Here is an 18,541-nt window from a genome sequence, read left to right as displayed (position 1 = left end):
AGACAAGTATGTAGTGGGAAAGAACTTGACTAGCCTGCATCTGAAAGAACACCTAAGTCTAACCCCACCAATGTGCTTCTGGAAGAATAGTTACATATTTTCTTAAATAACCCTTGTGCCATCCTAGGCAATTTAACATTGGGAGTTGGGTCATCTAGACCCACTAGACAGTGCTCTGAACTTTTTTTCTTCAATGATTTGGGATCTTCACTGGTGTCCATGGATTACATGACATCTTTCCACCTTTATCCACCTTTGTCATGGGAGGGAGAACACATCAATGTAAGGGTGGGGTCATGTAAGATAGCACAAGGGATAAAGTCCTAATTTTTTTGAGAAACTTCCAAGAAGAGTTTCAGATGAAGGTTGATATTCAATTTCTGGATTGGGATGTTATATAAGTGTAAGTGCACTAAGTTAATGGTTTTAGCAACATAATGTATTAAAAAAGTCGCAGTTTAAACATGGTGGGACAATGACCTTGGGTTAAAGTTTTTTTGTTTTGGCCCTTGGATGCTTTGATGATCACAGGGGCCATTAACATGCCTGGCATGGTCAGGGGTCATCAAAGGGCAGCTGTCCACTATAAAAGGTCTGAGTGGAGCACCCTGTGTCCACAGCATCATTTCAGCCGGAAAGCTGCAGGAGGAAGGAAGGCTTAGAGAATTTGCCCCGAACATGGAGACCAGGGTATTGATGCTTTTCTGCATACTCTGCTCATTCAGTGCAGTTCTGTCATCCCGGGTTCGTAGACATCAAAGCCACCTCCAGAGCAGTTTAGCACCCGGGAATACATCAACCAGTGACCGCAGCACATACCCTCAGTACATGCTGCAGCTGTACCACTCCTTCAAGGCTGCTGACCACATCTCTTCTCTTGCTGTCAACACCATTACAACACAAAGTGACGACTCGTCAGTGCACAGCTTCGACTCTGTTCTGAGCCTGACGGCCAAAGGTGAGTAGCCACTTGTGCTTTTTACACTGAATACTTGCAGCTCTGTTAACTATTGATTTTACAAGTTCTCTTATCCCTCTGGAGGTTTTTGTTATCTGTTTGCAGATCCTCCCTTTTTACAACCCATTAAGTGTCAGGATGCTTATTCCACTTTGAAGGCACACTCTGTTTTATGTGGGGGCACTTGTATATTAGCCCTCAGACTGCACAGGGGGGTCCAATATGCATCCTGTCCTGTTCAGCCTCTCACTCTCATCTTGGTGTTCATGCATTCATGCAGCCTCAGATTTTTACTTCTTTGTCTTTTACTTCTTGCTCTATAGGCTTCTATCATGAGGACAACAGATGGAAGGTCACATTTGACATGTCATCCATTTCCAACGATGAGCTCGTCCTACTGGCAGAAGTTCAGATCAGACTTCCTGCCTTCTCTGCCTGCAAGCACGCGACTTTGGACTTTTATCACTCCGGAAAGCTGAGCTGTGACAGCATGCCATGCCAGGAGAAAGAGGTTTTCCTGGGGAGTTTTGGCACAACACCAAGCAGCACAAAGTCTTCATGGAAAGTATTTAATGTGACTGCTCTTTTGACTTACTGGCTACAGCACAGAGATGGAATGGTGAGCCAAGAAGCCTCAGGAGAGCCTGACGTTGACCTGGGGAGTGGTGCTGAAAACGAAGAGAGCCTGAGCAATTGGGCCCCTTCACGTAATATGGGAAAGAGGCAAAGAAAAATACAGCATCCAACATCAAACCGTGTCATGATGATCATCTTTTTCCAGCACAAGATGCCCCAGGAAGGCCATGTTACGTATAGTCTCATTCAAACGGTGGAGAATTCAAAGTATGTGAAAATGGACAGTGTCCGTCAGAACCGCCGCCACAAGAGAAACCGAGTGCAGAGGATGCGAGTTCCTGATGGAGTTGCAGCAACGGTAGCTCCAGCAGCTCCGGCAGCAGAACCTGTTCAGCGGCCGATGTGTCGAAGGGTGGACATGTGGGTGGACTTTGAGCACATCGGCTGGGATGAATGGATTGTGCATCCAAAGCGCTACAATGCCTATCGCTGTGAGGGAGAGTGCCCCGTTCCCCTGGATGAGTCCTTTAGCCCCACCAACCATGCATACATGCAGGTACAAAGACATCCTTTTATAAGAACAGCTCTTTTCTGAAGTTTCCGGTTCTTAAATATCAATGTTTGATTTTCAGAGCCTCCTGCGACACCACCACCCTACGAGAGCGTCTTGCCCCTCCTGTGTGCCAACCCATCTGAGCCCTCTCTCAATGCTGTACTACGAGAACGATGATTTGACCCTGCGGCATCACGAGGACATGATCGTCGAGGAATGTGGCTGCCACTGAAGGACCCTGAGATTTCTGCCAAACAGGCTCTAGCGTTATTACATTTTAAAATGTAAAACTTCAGAAGTCCCTGCTTCCAGTTTCCTCCTAAAACATAAATCAAACCTTTCAAAGATGTGAAATATAGCGTTTCATTGTTGATGTCATTATGTAAATGTTTTAAGGTCTATTTATACAGAAGCATGTATATTTTTGTTCATATAATATGAAATATATGTTTTTTTAAATAAATTTCTTAAAGCTGTGAAATATTTACATGTTTAAGTTTGTGTTGAGCTGAAATAAATTTATTTTTTAACTTAAAAGTTCCAGAATCATAACTAATCCATAATCCTTTTAGGAGCCGTTAGATTAGTACATTAAAAACGACATATTACGTTTCATTCACAAATCTATTTAGATGAACAAATAGCTTCATCAGAGGCTCACTCTGTTTGCAGGATCTGGACCCCCACTAGCCTGACCTAATAAAAACTCTCTGTATTTACCTTTCTCACCTCACCAATCCACATCTTGAGTGCACTGCAGTAAATACATCAGCGGTCATTAACTGGTCCTCCCTGGCCTGGTTTCTTTTGTTTATTGGGATCGACAGCCCTGCCGAGTGGGACAACAAAAACCACAGAGAAAGAAAAAAGCAGTAGTTCTTGTTTATCTTGGGAAAAGGGGGTGTGGAGTGTCAGGAAGCAGAGGTGACGCAAACAAACACGACAATGTGGAGGAATGGAGGGACGCAGAAGCTGCTACTCAGAAAGTGTGCAACCTATCTGTGACAGTGGGACCTTGATCCTGGTCGTCGTCACTTTTTAATGATTTCACTATTTAAGCCGTCTAATAGAAGAGGTTCAGGTTAAAACATCAAACTTGGACCTCATATGAGACGGCTTCAATTGTGCAATTCTGTGTGTTTTTTTGTATTTATTTTTCCTGGTTTTGAAAATGTTAACACATTGAACGGCTATGCATTTTTTTAAACAACAAATGCACTTTTATTTAGAAACAAATGAATTTTAAATGTCTATTTTAGTTACTGGATGATGCATTTTTATATATATTATTTGCAGTTTTTTTATGGATTAAGCCTAAGGTGTGAGTGTTGCACGGACGAGGAAGCACTTAGTTCATTTTAACTGTAACATTGAAAAATAAAAATCTATTTCACTCAGGTTTTTAAACATCTTTCTTCAGCAAAACTACAGTTCACAAATTCAAACTTGTGACTCATTTTATGTTATGAATCCAAGCTTCTAGTCTTGTTTTTACTCATTATCTCCACTAAAATCACAGCTGAACGTTCGCAGCTTAGAGAGAAACCACCTCAACACACCGCTCAGCTCGGATGAAGGCTGTTTGTTCATCTTCTCTTAATGGTTTTTAATAAAAAGGCTTATGGATGCATCATCAAGACTTCAGGCTTTTATGTTGGGTGGAGTTGGGGAGTTTCTCTCAGAAATGTACTGTTGTATATTGACCCTTCTTTGTGGAGTCCCCTGAGGTTATCAGCTGTCAGTGAGCTCCTCCAGGCGTTCCTCTGAAAAGACTCGGACACGAGCGTTACCTTAACCAGAACCAGCAGCAGCCAAAGATTTCTCTCTCTGACATACATCTTAACTCTTCGTTTATCAGGTTTCAGGTGTTTTTATCACTTTAACAAAACTGTCCAATAGAAGTTTGCAGAAAATGCAGAAATTATTCAAATAAATTAGGATCAAAATTGAAACCATTAAGACAAAAAGCCTCTTCATTTCATGGTGTTTGGTTTATTTTTTTAACCCCCTTACAAACCATGTGAAACTTCAAAATGTAATCAAAAATTCAACTTTCAATTCTTGTGCAACACTTCAGGTGGAGGATTTCCACGTTGGAACATGACTTACAAATTCCACAGTTTGAACATGTAAAGGCAGTATTTGAAGACAGGTGGCATTAAGTGAAAAAAACAACTTCTGGAACACTCCTGATCTGATGAAAATGAGCTCTTTATGTCTAAACTTTCTTGCTGCTGACTGATGAGGCATTGTTGGTGTCTGTGTTCCGTTTGATGCCACTACATGAAGGCACACTTTATCATCAGCAAATAGGTTTTAGACCTTGAATAGAATAAAAAAAAAGGCTTGTGATCTTCAGGCATTAATATGAGTATCAAAGACAGACATTTTTAACCCAGATTCTAAAAGAGATCACTTTTCCTCCAAAGAAATGATGATGGGATAAGAGGAGACGTTCCAGATACTCCATTCACAGCATTGGATCCACCTATATATCCATTTCAAACTGCGCATCGTCACCTAGAAAAAGCACACAAAAATTATACTTTAACTTTCTAAAATTCAGGAGGCAACAAGGACGTTGACAGACAATGTTTTCAGTCAAAATAAACAATCTTGCTTCAAGATTAAGGTGCATCAACTTGCTTATTCTTCTTTAAGCATTTAGCTACCAAATTCTACATTTAGTAGAAAAACCCCAACTAGAATACATCTAATTATGTATGCTATATTGCAAGACTAAGTTTTTTTTTCTTTTACAAGCAGACAAGAAACTTTATTACACTGGAAATTGCACCACTACATGCATTTGGCCTAAAATAACTCCATGTTCTACCTATTGTGGATGGATTCATTAAATGTTATACACAACACTATGCTGGAGCAAAATGCCAAATTTGACTCTTTTAAATACTTTGGTCAGACTATGATTTGTGAACATACCTGCACTGCTACTGTCAGCCGCAGGCGTGTCTATGTTCACTACTTCTCCATTAAGGGTCTTCTTGTTGAACTCTTTGGTTGGAGGACTGGTCACCCCTGGAATGCTGGGAAGGCCTCGTGGAGGAGTCTTTGCCAAAGGAGAGCTCCGACACTCCAGCAAGAACTTCCGGTCGTAGATGATCCGAGTACCTGTTTGTGCAGAAACGCTTTGTGCGTCAGAACATTTTTTCAATTGTCCGCTTTTCCAGAAAAATGGCTTTGGAATGAATAAGTTAAGTGAAACATAGAACACAAAAGACAACTGATAATCATTAAGCTAGATCAAAAGTGCACCCAGCAGTTTAAAAAAGCTAACATAATTTCAGGTGTATTCAGGTTAGACGATCAAGACTGATTTATCAGAAAAATGCTTTTTTTTGGCTCACATCTCTAAGGAATTCCACATAAAAAGGCAGTAAAAATCATTAAACTAGTGTGTATATCAATGCAAATGATTAAAAATAACATTTCAAATAATTTTACTTCCATTTACTTCAACCACCCCACTCAGGTGGACACCTTTCTCAAGCAACACAAAAACGGAGCTACCGCTTATTTCCAGCAATTATTAACCTGATGCACATGCTCCCCTGTTCTTTAGAAATAGCATGCAATGTGCTGCCACACAGTGTGAACCCTGTAGTTTTACCAAACGAGAAAGAAAACACAACATGACCCATTTACTTCCGTCGTTTTGAACAAATAAAGCAATTATTTTAAGTACATACATAAATGCTTTGAAGTGTTAAAATATGACTTTTAAGATCAACATTAAAATCTGGAATCTTGGTTTGGACACATTTAATTTAAGTATTTCAGGATCCGACTCTAATGGTTCAGATGTAATGTGTACATCATATCGCCATTGGGATCAGGTCATCTGTGTACCAATGTAGTACACAGTGTACAATACAGAGACAATAATAAACAGCCAGTGGGATTATAAAAAATAAATATATGTAAAGAATGACAGATAAATAGTTTTGAGAGGCTTGTTGCTGGTGGAATATCATGTTGGTTTTGTATAAAAGTTACACCTTCAATGAACTGTGGAAAATATTATTACATTTACGTGTAACAGTACAAGGTTTGGAAGGGCGGAGTCTGATGTTTAAGCCCACCCCTTCCAGCTCGTGTTTTTATAAATCCTGCCCCTCTAAGGCCGAGGCCCACCCCTGACCCGTAAATCCCTTCACATCTTAAGCTCCGCCCACATGCTATTCTGTCCAGCTTTAGCAACAAGTACAGCCAGAGCTAAAAGAAAGCAAGAAACCCAAGATAAACACTTCAAACACAAGCAGACAATTTGAGCAGAATAAAGATATGTAACAATATGTCAAATTTTTAAAATGCATACGACTGAGTTACTTTAAACTAGCTTAAAATAAACACCCGCTAGCTAGCATTAGCAGCTAGCTTAACTGCAAGCTATCAGCTGGCTGTACAGTAGCGATGATCTAAAAGGATGTGGGTCCCATGTGGCGTGAATCTGAGTAAATCTTCGCACATGCGTGTTTTGTGTTGGAAAAAGACTTGAAATTTCTATACATACCACCCGGTGTGGTGCTGAACAGGGTCCCTCCGGGGGTAGTGGAGTAGTCGTGGGGCATGTGATCAGCGTTGTTGATGGTTACTCTCTTTGTGGACGGAATGGCCTTAGCAGTTGTTTTCTGGCATTCGGTGGACATCTTTTCTTAGGACTCTTGTACTAAAACTATCTAACTAAATAATATGCCACGAAAAGAAATTCTGGGCGTCCCAGGGCAAAGCCAGATAGTTATTTGGCTCAAAAGAACGGCTGCCTTTGATAAATAAAAATAAATACCTCTTTTTCATAAGTGCAAATTATCACCACACGCGCTCTCACAAACAGGAGGTGTCGATAATCTTTGTTAAAAGAACCTCAGGACACACGCTCCTCCACTTCCACATGCATACAAAACAACAGACAGGCAAGGTAGACAGACAGATGACTGCAGGGAAAAATGCTATCCAGAAAACGTCTACGCCCTCTACTGGTGACTGGCGCTACTGCACCAGCGTTAAAAAAATAATCAAATGTAGAATTGATTTTGTAGTTTCAATCCAAAGGGATCTATAAAAACAAAAAAAACATATTCACTTTTACAGCAAATTGCGCACATTTAGTGTGGATTAGTTAGGACTCTAGTCATTTTTGTGAACTTGTACGAGGTTCATCTTGGTTTCTATAAACAAGTTGTGAATCAAGCTGGGTGCTTCTCCCTCATGGCCCTACAACATACAGAGTTCAGCAATCCAGAATAAATATAGACTAGAATAAATATTTAGGCTGATTAGCAGCGTAAAATCTGTTAGTAGTTTAGTTTAAACATGATATTTTAGTGCTTGCACTTAACAAAAAAGGAGATACCTTGGCATTTCCAATAGTTTGAAACCTAGAAGATTTTGTTTTGTGCACCTCTAAAAATCTTATGCACCTGAATGTGTTTTGCAGATTATTTTTGGGAAAAAATGTTTAAATTGGTTAGTTATTTAGTCTGATAAGATAGAATTGTTTGTGATTTTCAGTTGTGGAAACATACAAAGCTCATTGCATACATGTTAAGATCATTGCTTAATTGATGTGTCATGGAGTACCTTAAACAAAAGCAAACTCACCATACACAAAGACATTTCATTTCTTTATTAATTTTGTAAATGTTGAGCTGGTGTACAGAGTAAATTGTCAATAGATGTCCTTGTATTTTGATTGGATTAAAAGGATTTTACAAGTACATTTTAAATCCATCTTTGACTCTCCATGAAAATAAAAAAAGGAAGCAAAACTAGTTAAAATACCCACAATACCCCTATTTGTCCCAGTGTTGCAGGCATTACCCAGAACTCAACAGTCTCTTGGTAGCTACAGCTGTATGATGCTAAAAGTACATCCATAACATAACTAGAATCCCATTTGACAAGTAAGGGTGCATAGCATTCTAAATAAATATATATGTTTATATATTTCATTTTATATATATATATATATATATATATATATATATATATATATATATATATATATATATATATATATATATATATATATATATACTCTTTTCATTTTTAAAAACATCTTCTGTGCATGTGTGCAGTTGCATTCCTTAGTATAGAGTAATATTACTGCAATAATGTCTCCAAACCATTCTAAAGGAATATACACGTATTCTCTAGTTTTTGCAAGTTTATATTTTTGCATGAATTTGGTGCATGGTATCGCCTTAGCCCTCAAGTGCAGGACTGTCGAGTTTTTCCTCTTTCACGACCACGACTCCCTTTGCTTGCGTTCATTGGATTCCTTTCTTTGCACATTCAAACAGTCGCCATTTTGGAAGTCTCAGTCTCACATTTGGTATGAGGGCAGACGAAAATTGCGGGAAGGCTGCTTTGAGGAAGACGCTTGTCGCGCTTGCCTTTGTGTAGCCACAAAACCTACCTTTAGCTTTAACCCTGACATCAAGAGTGGGTTTATAGGTTCCACTGCTTTAGAAATCACCCAAAACACAAGCTTATAGACTGGAACATAAGCATGACATTTTAGTCTATATTAAATAAAAACCTTTATGAACAGAAATGATTGAGAGCGAGTTAAAGTGGCGATAAAATTAACCTCACAAAATGGATATAGATGATGCGCTAATTTTTCCATTACATCTCTTTTTTCCCCCCAATATTATTGTTTTCTGTCCTTTTACAACAGTAGTGTTTATTACCATTTACTAGATCAAGCAGCTTTACTGTCAGCTTCCTGCATTGCTGAAATGGAAAAAGAAAAAGCAAACATAAATAAAGATTGAAAAAAGTCCCATAAAAAAGAATTCTTGTGAAGTTGTATCAAATAAATAGCTCAGTTCTTTACTAAAATATTTAGGCATATCTATATATTTATTTTGGATTAGCATTCATTTCATACCTTATTTGAAAAAAAAATAAAGCTGAAAAGGAAATTCTGCTGTAAAGAGAAAATCATCCTATGTGATTTAACTTGAAATATCATACCTCTGTGGTTATAAAAAAAAAAAAAGACTAAAATAAAGCTGGTAGAGCGTCCATGTATATTCAAAAAAATTTTGGAGCATTTTTTTCTTAAAAACATACCCCTTTGTGCCTAAAATGATGATAAAAATTATAATTTAATATACTCGACTAAAATACAGAGCTAAAACAGATGACCACTTCATAACAATTCACCAAGACTACATTCATCATCTCTGGCTTTAGAGTCAGACGGAACACCCATTAGTGTAGGTTTATTGCAACATTTCTGTGACTCAAATATATATTATGTTTAAATAAATTTGTGTCGATAATTGTCAATACGATGGTATAGTAATTAAACTTATAATAAATAAGTGATTTAGATTTCCACAAATAGTCCTTTGAAGTGTTGATATCTGACATTATCACATGGAGATTGTCCCCTCCATCAAGAAATAAATATGTGGTTTTAGAAATTATAGTCACTCTCAGACTCACCACAACAGAATATCTTTTAAGGTGCATGAACATTTAAAACTAATTTTCAAAAATTGAAAAAAAAAGGTGTGATTGCTGCAGATGAGATGGGTTGAGCTCATGTTTGACCAGCGTACATTTTATGCTAATGCTAATGCACTGACATCATTACTGTATAGAATGAGGAGCTCCAAACTCCAGCACTGAACGACCGTAAACTCCTATCTGCCCTTGTTTGCCATACACACCCACTCAAGACACAAGCATTACTTTCCTTATGTAAGATGTTATTGCTACTTCTGAAACACAGTCAAGACAGAAGGCAATGATGAAGACGGCAAAGTAAAAAGGGACATGAGAGACAGGTCAGGCTCACAGTTAGGGGTCAGTAATACAGTTTCTCATCACAGTGATCGGTGACCGTCTTTGCTACAATCCGAAGAGACAACCATTTTAGCCAGACACAAGCTTCTCCCTCGACAAAAAGCTCCCTTATATCCAATTTCACATTGTGCCTGGTCAAACCAGTGCTACATCATTACCAGTGTTTCAGCTACCTCATCAAGTGACATCTTCTGGCGCAGAGAGGCTGCATAAGTGGTGTCAAATGCTGCACGATGAAGTCAAGACACACAGCTGGGATATGAAGGTGGAGATCCCAGCGTAAGTTGGAGGAAGACAGGACTGCTACATCTGCTCCTGGAGACCGACCATGACAGGACAGGAGAATGGAAGGTGGCGATGTTGTACAGAATTTTGAACACAAACCTCACAAAGAAACGACATGGAGCAGTTTAGATTAAGAAAGGGAAGACTAGCTCAGGGCGTCGCAGTAACTAGAAAACCCTATCAGAAGGAGGCAGTAATAAGTGATTACCCCTCCTGCCGTCTGCATGTATAAAACAATGGATGAAATCCACTAAAAGACTGGACCCGTGTAAATCCAACATTCAAAACAAGCAGAGCAACACAACGTTCTCATGTTCCGTTAACCACAAAGATCTGGATATATAGAATATTATAGAGGTTCCGAGGAAAAGAACCCAACAGGAAAAATGAAGGAATTTCCAATGTATCTCAAGCAGCAGCATCTGAGACGTCACACAAGGATCTAATAACAAAAACAACACAGGTAACACACAGTCACATAAAGCATTTTAGTGCATACAATATTATGTACAACACTGATATTTTGGGGGGATAAGTGTAGCTTCACTGGATTTAGAGAGCACTGAGACAAGTTTGATCCCTGTGGTGTGGAGGAGAGGGACAACCTGCTACCTAGAGATAACGTGTTTTTCAGTTTTCATTTCCTTTTTTAGTTTTTTCTTAAAGTCACGCTGACTTTTGAGCTTTTCCCTGTTAGTTTAGAAAATGGGTCGGTTATTGACCTACATTCCATGCCTGTCCCATCCCCGCCCCATTCACCCCCGGTAATTGTAGTTGAAGACAGGCCATGCGGCAGCAGTCACTCATGCTGATACAGATTACAGGAAGGAAATTTTCATTGCTAGTTTTTTTGTTTTTTTTGTTTGTGTTCTGTTTTTGTATGAAATCATGCTTATACCCTAGTAGATGTTTTTTCCCCAAAGTTTCTTTAAAAAAAAAGAAGGTCATTAAAAACGATAGGCTGATCTGTATCCTTTTCCTCTGATGCGTGCTCATAGTTGGAATAGCCTCTGGGGTTGTAATAGTGTTGGGGTCTTCATTTCTGGTTTTTTGCTTTTTGATGGGTGATCTTTCTCCGGTCACCGGCTGCTTGTCATGTGTCCGTGTACGATGGTTTTGATGAAGGGAGGGAATCCTGCGAAGAACTCTGCAGAAAAAAGGAAAATAGATATTTTTGTGGACATCGTTCTCAGGGTTATTACTGCCTGTCAGGTTGTTTTTAGGGTTAAACAGGTTAAAAGAGCTTGTTTGTTTAGCTGATTTAGAGGTTCATGTCAACAACTCACAAGAAAGTTGATGTATTTTAGTAATTCAAAAAGTGAAACTCATAATCGAAAACAATATTTCCATGAATAAATCACATCTTTGGGCTTTCTTCTTCCCAAACTAAACATGATGTTCCCTGTTAGTCTCTGCCATTTTGTCCATTTAGTGTCGTACAGACTGTGAAGTACCCGGTAGTCTGGCAAAATCAGAGCTTGAAAATGGAATAAATCTTTTAAAAAATTGAAGCTTATTGTCATTAACAAAACATTGTTTTCCAATTAAAATTGCATACAAAACGAATGAAAAGTTGTTATGCAAAATGATAGTTTCATACACAGACATAAAATCCAGTTGAGATGGATATTAAGTCAAGCTGCAGCAAAACTAAGCATCATCTTCAAGGTGATCAGCAGAGGGAGGTTAAGGAGCATCTTGTTACGCGGCTTTGATGATTTTAACTTGATCAAACGCAACAAACCAACACCGGCGATTCAACCAGCTTAGATTCTTTGTCTCTTCTCTTTTAAATAACAGAATCTGGATTTCCAAAAGGTTTTATGAAATGAATTTTCATCTAAAGAAAGAATGGTGGAAAAATTTAGAGTCTGGTTCTTTTTGTGTGTTCACCCCTGGTTTAATGGTGGCTTGACTAAAGGATTGCGACAGTTAATGCCCAAATCCTGGATTCATCTGTGACTATTTGAACCTTACCTTGTGCAGGCTGGAGTTTGTAGTCTACTAGACAACTTTCAAGTTTTTACTATTTTCTCATTATTGCAAAGCCCACAGATCCACACTGATCACATTTAATCATTTAAATATATCAGCCTTTGTGAAATATAAGTTTCACTTCTTAAATAGAATTAATGAAATAAACCAACTTTTTGACAATACTGTAGTTTATTTAGTAGCAAACTTTAAAATGCCAAAACGCCATTTTACAATAATTTGTTTAAGAAGATCCTAAGCAATATCAGACTCTTCAGTTCTTTACCATAATCAGATATTACAAAAAAACAGCCAAAAGCTTTTAAGCAAAACTGGTTGGCAAAAGTGGTTCAGATGTTCTTGAAATAGCAGTTTGTGAATGATTGTCGTCATATTTTTGTTACAAAGGTAAGTGACAGTTACACAAACACAAACACACTCTGAGAGCTCAGCTGGCATTATGATATACAGTATGTCCTTGTGACCTTTTTATTCTTTTTTTCCAAAAGTTCAGTCTTGGTTTTGCTGAGCACACATTGTGCCAACCTTTTTGCAGCTTGTCACAACAAGCATAAAGCAGAGCAATGGACCACTACAATTCATTTTAATATTAATGCACTAGACCTTTGGAATTATATTTGTGCCCCATCTCTGAGGGCATAATTGGACACTTAAGGGAGATTTTTTTTTCATTATTTGCATATAGATTTTTCCTACAAAATAGGCTTTCATGGCAATGATGTGTCCGTTAGAGCATTTTTTTCTCACAAATATAACTCCGTGCTTTGATGGAAACATAGTAAAGCATTTTGCAGAAGCAGCTATAGCTTCTAATACATCAGATTATTTGAAAAATAATGACATAGTTTAATCAAATTGCATTAGATAACTTTGAGACACACTACTTTAAACACACTTTACTATATTTTAGTAAAACTTTTGTCTTTTTGCTCATTTGCTGTGCCAGAACCATGTTAGAGATCATTAGTGTTGAATTAAATTTACATTCAAATGCATTTAATCCAGAGAGTCTGAATTAAATGTTTTTTCCCACAGGTCAGATGAGGTCCTGTGGGTCGGTCCCGTACCTGTGGGGACGCAGAATTCACTGCTTAACTCTCCGCAGACTGGCACATTTCACTATCTGAGCACCTTTCTTCACATCCACAGAATCGGACTACACCATGAGGAAGAAAAAGGGGAGTCGACACAAGAGAAAGGTTGAGGAAAGTGATGAGGACAGAAGCAAGAAGTGGGGTAATATTAGCAAGAAGGGGAAGGAGAAAGGGACGGTGCCACAAAAAAAGGCATACAGATTCACAGATGGGGGGAAAACATGGCATATGTAACATAAATGTGAGAGATGAATCAGTAAAAAAAAGAAAAAAAATAAGTGGATAAACATTCAAGCACAGACAAAAATAGATGGTGGTCAAATACAGATGAGAAAATGCATTTGAGGTTCAAAATAATGTAAAATTATGCATGTTTGGTTTCAACCTCTAAACAATTCAGACTGGCAATAACAGAATACTTCACTTCTCAAAATCTCTAATCTTTAGAGCCAGCCCTGGTTTAACAGTGATCAAGTGATAAGGCACACTATCATGGTTGAAGGACTCCAGGCTTTAATGAAGTAAACAAGACATTCAGTGCATGAAAAAGGGATAACTGGTAAGCAGCAACAGCTTTTTCATTCATTCATTATTGTACCAAAAACAAACATTCTGTGAGAAACAAATGATTAAAAGAAAGAGCTAATGGAGTGAGAGCCTCTTAAAGCAATGACAACACCAAGGAAAGAGCTGTTCTTTTTGCATGCAAAAGATAAAACAATAACAAACGGGGGTTACCTATGGGGCGGAAAGCCAGCGATCAAGTGTTTAAGCAGATAAACGTCTCTTTTCACGTTAGGATGTAGAGTTGACAAACAAAGGTCATGCAGTTTTAACCTGTCCTTTTAAAAATATATTGTCATGCTCTCTAAAACATTTACTTTAGTTCAGATTTTTTTAGGGGAAATGGGAAAACAGAATAGAAGCCTATCTCATGTAACTACATCCGATTCAGCTCTAGAAATTCCCTGCACAACACTGCCAGCTCCAGAGGTCACACACGGCTGCCTGCAGGTCAGAAGCCCACCTTGCCGCTTCCCCGACCCAAGATGGCGTAGCTCATGTACTGCTCAGCATCGGCCTCCAGGTCGTCCTGCAGAGAACCGTCCATGCTGAGCTCCTGAACCCCCTCCTCACCTGATCCCTTCCCTCTGCGCACAACCTTCCGTACAATCTATCCCATACACAAGAGGGGGGAAAAGAAAAGAAAAGATGGAAGTGCGTGATGAGTGAAGAAATTAAATATGTTTGATGACAACAACTTTGCTGGGTAATGAAATGAAGGACTCTGGTCAAATGATAATTGAGTCAATGATGATTCCATGGTGGAGGGAGGATGAGAGGCAAAAAAAAAGGCCATTAAAATAAATTTGGCAAAAAAGGCTAACCTTCTTTGTGACAATGTTTCCATGCTCATCTGTGAACTGTTCCTCGCTCACTTGTTCCCCAGGCAGATCTTCAACCTCATCACCCTGCAGATAATAAAGCATTTTTAAAACTCTGCAATTTTTTTTTCTTTCGATGAAACCACAAAGTGCACTCGCCATTTAAATGCAGGGTAAAATAATGACTTTCTCCTTCTGAAACTGTTGGATAAATGAATAAATAGACCTCAATATTTCTGATGCTTTTTAGGAAACACGTTTTTTCCAAACTCACATTAAATCATTTTTCTATTTATCTTTGACAAAGCAATCCAGCTAATCTGAGAACTGTTTGCCATGTAATTTTACTGACTGAACATGTCACATCAGCATTTTCACCACACAAACCTTTGCTTTCAACAGAATTGTCAATTTCCATGACCGAGTTTTAACCTTTTAAGTTCTTCCCTCATCAGGTACACTTTTTTCCCACTTATGACACTTCTTTGTTTTTACACAAACAAATAAAACTTTATTAAAATGTTTTTTTTCCAACCTTTATGAAAGCAGGTGATTCCATGAAGACCCAATTCTCATGACCCATGAAGCACGTTTTTGGACTGAAAGCATATTTTTGAAACCATGATGGTTTTCCTTAATGATACCTTTACAGATTACAGACTCTTCACCGTTAAAAAACAACCAAACCAGCACTGGAGTTTTCATAAACTGTATTTTGTTTTAACTGAGATGGCACTGCAATCATGAACAAAACTAAAGATTACATAGAGGTTATTTATATTCTAGTCTCAGGCCTACTTTGCAGTGCAATTTAGTCAGAGTCAGCAGTTTCTGTGGAGTTTCATTGGCTGAGCAACAAAAGATTCTACATAAGTTTTCTCAAATGGACCCTTTTTGGAACTCTCTGAGTTGCTTTTGTTTCAAATGTCAACCTTTTTTTTTCTGCAAAAAGTTGTGTAAATTTCCTGCTGTGGTGTAGCGGTGTTTTACCTCCTGTTTAATCACAGCCCATGTGTTTTCTATTGACTTTACTTCCTGTCTCCTCACATCTGATTTCTCTTAATTAATACTTCAGCTGCTTTTCAATTACTTAATCAGTCACTCTGTGTAAAATCGTCTTACTTCTAGAATCTCCACTTTAGGTTTTAATTCATTTTCTTGCTTGAAGTTCTGTCACTTCAGTTTTTCTTTTTCTCCTTCTTTAACTTCTTCTGACAGCTTTCTCATCCATTCTTTTCTTTTCAGCCTCCGCTGGGGCTCTTCTTAACATTCACTTCCTGTTCTAACTGTAAAAAAGGTCATAAACATATTTCTTGAAAGGAATTTTCCTCAGGAGAAAACTTGTATTACATCTTTCAAAGTTAGCCACAACAGTCTCTTCTTATTCTAAACCTCTCACCGGCATTGGATTTAAAGATGAGTGAATACTTTAAAAAAAATCTGTTTTGTACACCGTGTTCTGGTACACTTGACTTGATACAGAGAGGATTGCTTTCAATTTTTGTATTTTAAATGGCTCCTAGTTTCATGATTGCGCAAAGGCACTCAGAGGAATGACAGATGGTTGAGTTATTAGAGGGTTTTTGCAGGAGCATTTGGTATTCATATTCCTCACTAATGTTACTTTGCAATAATTACTGGTCATAAAATTCCTGATGATACAGTTATAGCCCCAGATGATCTATACTGGAGATTCTACTTTGCTATTTATAAGGTGCAAATTCACGCAGCAGAGCATGAGCCAGCTAAAACAATAAGAGACTGAGCTTGGGTGGACCTAAACAAAACGGCAAAAGAGTTTGACTGGAAGAAGTAAGAAATAGAGTGAAATAAAAACCAAAGAATTAATTTTTAAATTATGTGAATTTGATTCTGATTTTGTAGTCATTCAACAAATCAGTACATTTCTTTAACACTGCCCCTGTTTGCATTTGCTTCGCCTATTACATTTAGCCATAAAACCACAAACTCCTCACCTTTAGATATTAAAAATAATTGTAAATACTTCTACAAACAATTCCCTCCTAATCCCAGTTCACCATTTTTCCTGCTTGTACCTTCAGAATGACTCTGCGGCGGACCACCCTGGTGGTTATGTTCTCCTCTTCATCGACTACGCCTTCAACCTCACCAAGCTCGTGGTCCAGCTGGGTGTGTATGTAGCTAAGCACAGACCTCACTGAGCCACTGGCTATGTGAAGAACATTCTGACAGCTAATTACCAGGAAGGCCAGCAGCACAAAGCTGAAGAGGAGCTCTGTCACTAAGGCCCACATTACCACAATTTGGTCTCCGGGAGATCAACAGTCTGCACGTCGCAAAACACAGCTGTAGTTTTAGCCGCTCAGCCTGTTGTGCTACAATGTGCAGCCCTTCTTTTAGCCGAGATAAAAAAGGAACAGCTCCAACCCTCTGCTGTTTAACGCCGCTTTAGTCTTTCAGATCATTCTGTCCTCCATTTGCCGGGGCAGTAAGCCCTTCCGTCTAGGTCTCTATTCCTTCTCCTTCCCTCTGTCGGAGGCACCCAGTCAAAGTCAAAGATGTCAGACCCAACCAAAAGCAGCACTGGGACTCCTTTTTTACACCCCTCTCCCCCTCTGACCACGTGATCTGCAGGCTTTAAATACCCCTAGCTTCTCTCCTCTTTGACACTTTGGCAAGTAACTGGTATCTCACCTGGCATACATGTTACTCTAATTATCAAAAAGCATGTAATTTTCCATTAATAAATCTGTTTTTAAATGTACTTTTGTCATTTAGCCTCAACAGTCCAACATCTGATCAAAGGGCACAGTTGAATTACTGTAAGGTAAAGGGCTATAACAAACCCAGAATGGTCCTAAAAGCAGTTTGTCACCAAAGTTTTACTTTTTTTTCCTGTTAGGTGTGATCTAATCGTGTTCTAACAAAAAAACTGAACGAGTGGGAGTGACCCTCGATGGAAATGATGTAACATGAGCAGCAGAGTGAGAATACCTTCTATATTTGGCTGCACACTCTGTGCCCATGTTTGGGCCACTGATGGTGTGTGTGTGTGTGTTTGTGTGCATAAGAGCATGTTCATTTTAAATTTGAGTCTTTATGACATCACTTTTGTTTTATAGGGGGCGGTGTTAGAAAAACCCAACAAAATTGTCATTTACCGGTCATTTTAAAACACAGTCAAAGTTCTGATATCTCGTTTATCATTTAATTCTACATTAGTAACAAAAAAGTATACTTCGTTTTACAGTTTGAAGGCATTGCAGCTTAATCTGGGGTGCTGCTGCAGTAAATTCAATGATCTCTTCCAAGTATGAGCAGCTAACTTAAACAGGGATATATGGACAGGCATGTGTTGGATTCCAAAAAATTTATGAATCATAGAGGAAGGGGGGAATGGATGGAACAACATGGTTGTATGCTTACCTGGCCCTTTAGACGCACATCATCCCAGGCTCTCAGCTCTGGCACCCTGTGAGGAAATCCCAAACCCTTCTCGAAAGGCTGGGTACCTCTGAATTGTCCTCTTAAGATCTCAGAGTGTCCCATGTCTCTTACAGGCTGAAGCAAGGCCTCTTGGGACACATGGGATGGGTCTCCATCCACAGAGTTATGGACTGATGAAATCATGGTGTCCATAACATGCCTGGACTTGGACTGAATGCCAACCCAAGCTTGAGTTGGGTCAGTAGCAGGAATCCACCCTGGGCCTGTTTGCTCCTGAAGGTAGGAAAGGAAAGTGCCACTTCCTCCCCCATTTCCAACATTATCTGACCTGAAAGAAGATGGAGTTTTTGTCAAGATCACACTTTGTTAATTAGAAAAGTGAAAACATGTTTAGAAAAACTTGCTGGTCACCTCTTAGCATCCT

The 18,541-nt window shown here is 38.8% G+C and overlaps 3 protein-coding genes across 19 annotated transcripts in view; 1 reads left to right on the top strand and 2 right to left on the bottom strand.

The window, feature by feature from the left end:
- The first annotated feature begins 599 nt into the window (after positions 1–599).
- LOC101162532 (nodal homolog) lies at positions 600–2,508 on the top strand. The gene is made up of 3 exons (XM_004072367.4): positions 600–958; positions 1,282–2,090; positions 2,167–2,508. The coding sequence occupies exons 1-3, from the start codon at positions 679–681 to the stop codon at positions 2,317–2,319; spliced, it is 1,242 nt and encodes a 413-aa protein (XP_004072415.1). The 5' UTR covers positions 600–678; the 3' UTR covers positions 2,320–2,508.
- A 1,551-nt stretch (positions 2,509–4,059) lies between these two features.
- Positions 4,060–7,065, bottom strand: eif4ebp1 (eukaryotic translation initiation factor 4E binding protein 1). The gene is made up of 3 exons (XM_004072366.2): positions 6,622–7,065; positions 5,031–5,219; positions 4,060–4,607 (listed from the first exon to the last, which is right to left on the bottom strand). The coding sequence occupies exons 1-3, from the start codon at positions 6,755–6,757 to the stop codon at positions 4,576–4,578; spliced, it is 357 nt and encodes a 118-aa protein (XP_004072414.1). The 5' UTR covers positions 6,758–7,065; the 3' UTR covers positions 4,060–4,575.
- A 654-nt stretch (positions 7,066–7,719) lies between these two features.
- The window catches only part of LOC101174837 (ankyrin-1), a 79,739-nt gene continuing 68,917 nt past the window's right edge, over positions 7,720–18,541 (bottom strand). For 14 of the 17 annotated variants that reach the window (XM_023958448.1, XM_023958445.1, XM_023958447.1 and 11 more), the window contains 5 exons: positions 18,097–18,445; positions 14,692–14,775; positions 14,331–14,477; positions 13,277–13,365; positions 7,720–11,361 (listed from right to left, as the gene is read on the bottom strand). In XM_023958448.1, coding sequence (XP_023814216.1) covers positions 13,294–13,365; positions 14,331–14,477; positions 14,692–14,775; positions 18,097–18,445 — 652 coding nt within the window. In that variant the 3' untranslated portion in view covers positions 7,720–11,361; positions 13,277–13,293. The remainder of the gene's footprint in view (positions 11,362–13,276; positions 13,366–14,330; positions 14,478–14,691; positions 14,776–18,096; positions 18,446–18,541) is intronic. The other 3 variants (XM_023958444.1, XM_023958450.1, XM_023958451.1) reach the window with 3 other exon arrangements.

Source organism: Oryzias latipes, chromosome 9 (genome assembly GCF_002234675.1).
Source record: "Oryzias latipes chromosome 9, ASM223467v1".
In the NCBI taxonomy this organism is placed as follows: domain Eukaryota; kingdom Metazoa; phylum Chordata; class Actinopteri; order Beloniformes; family Adrianichthyidae; genus Oryzias; species Oryzias latipes.
The sequence above is the reverse complement of the archived record's forward strand: the minus strand, read 5'-3'. Positions and strand labels throughout refer to the sequence as shown.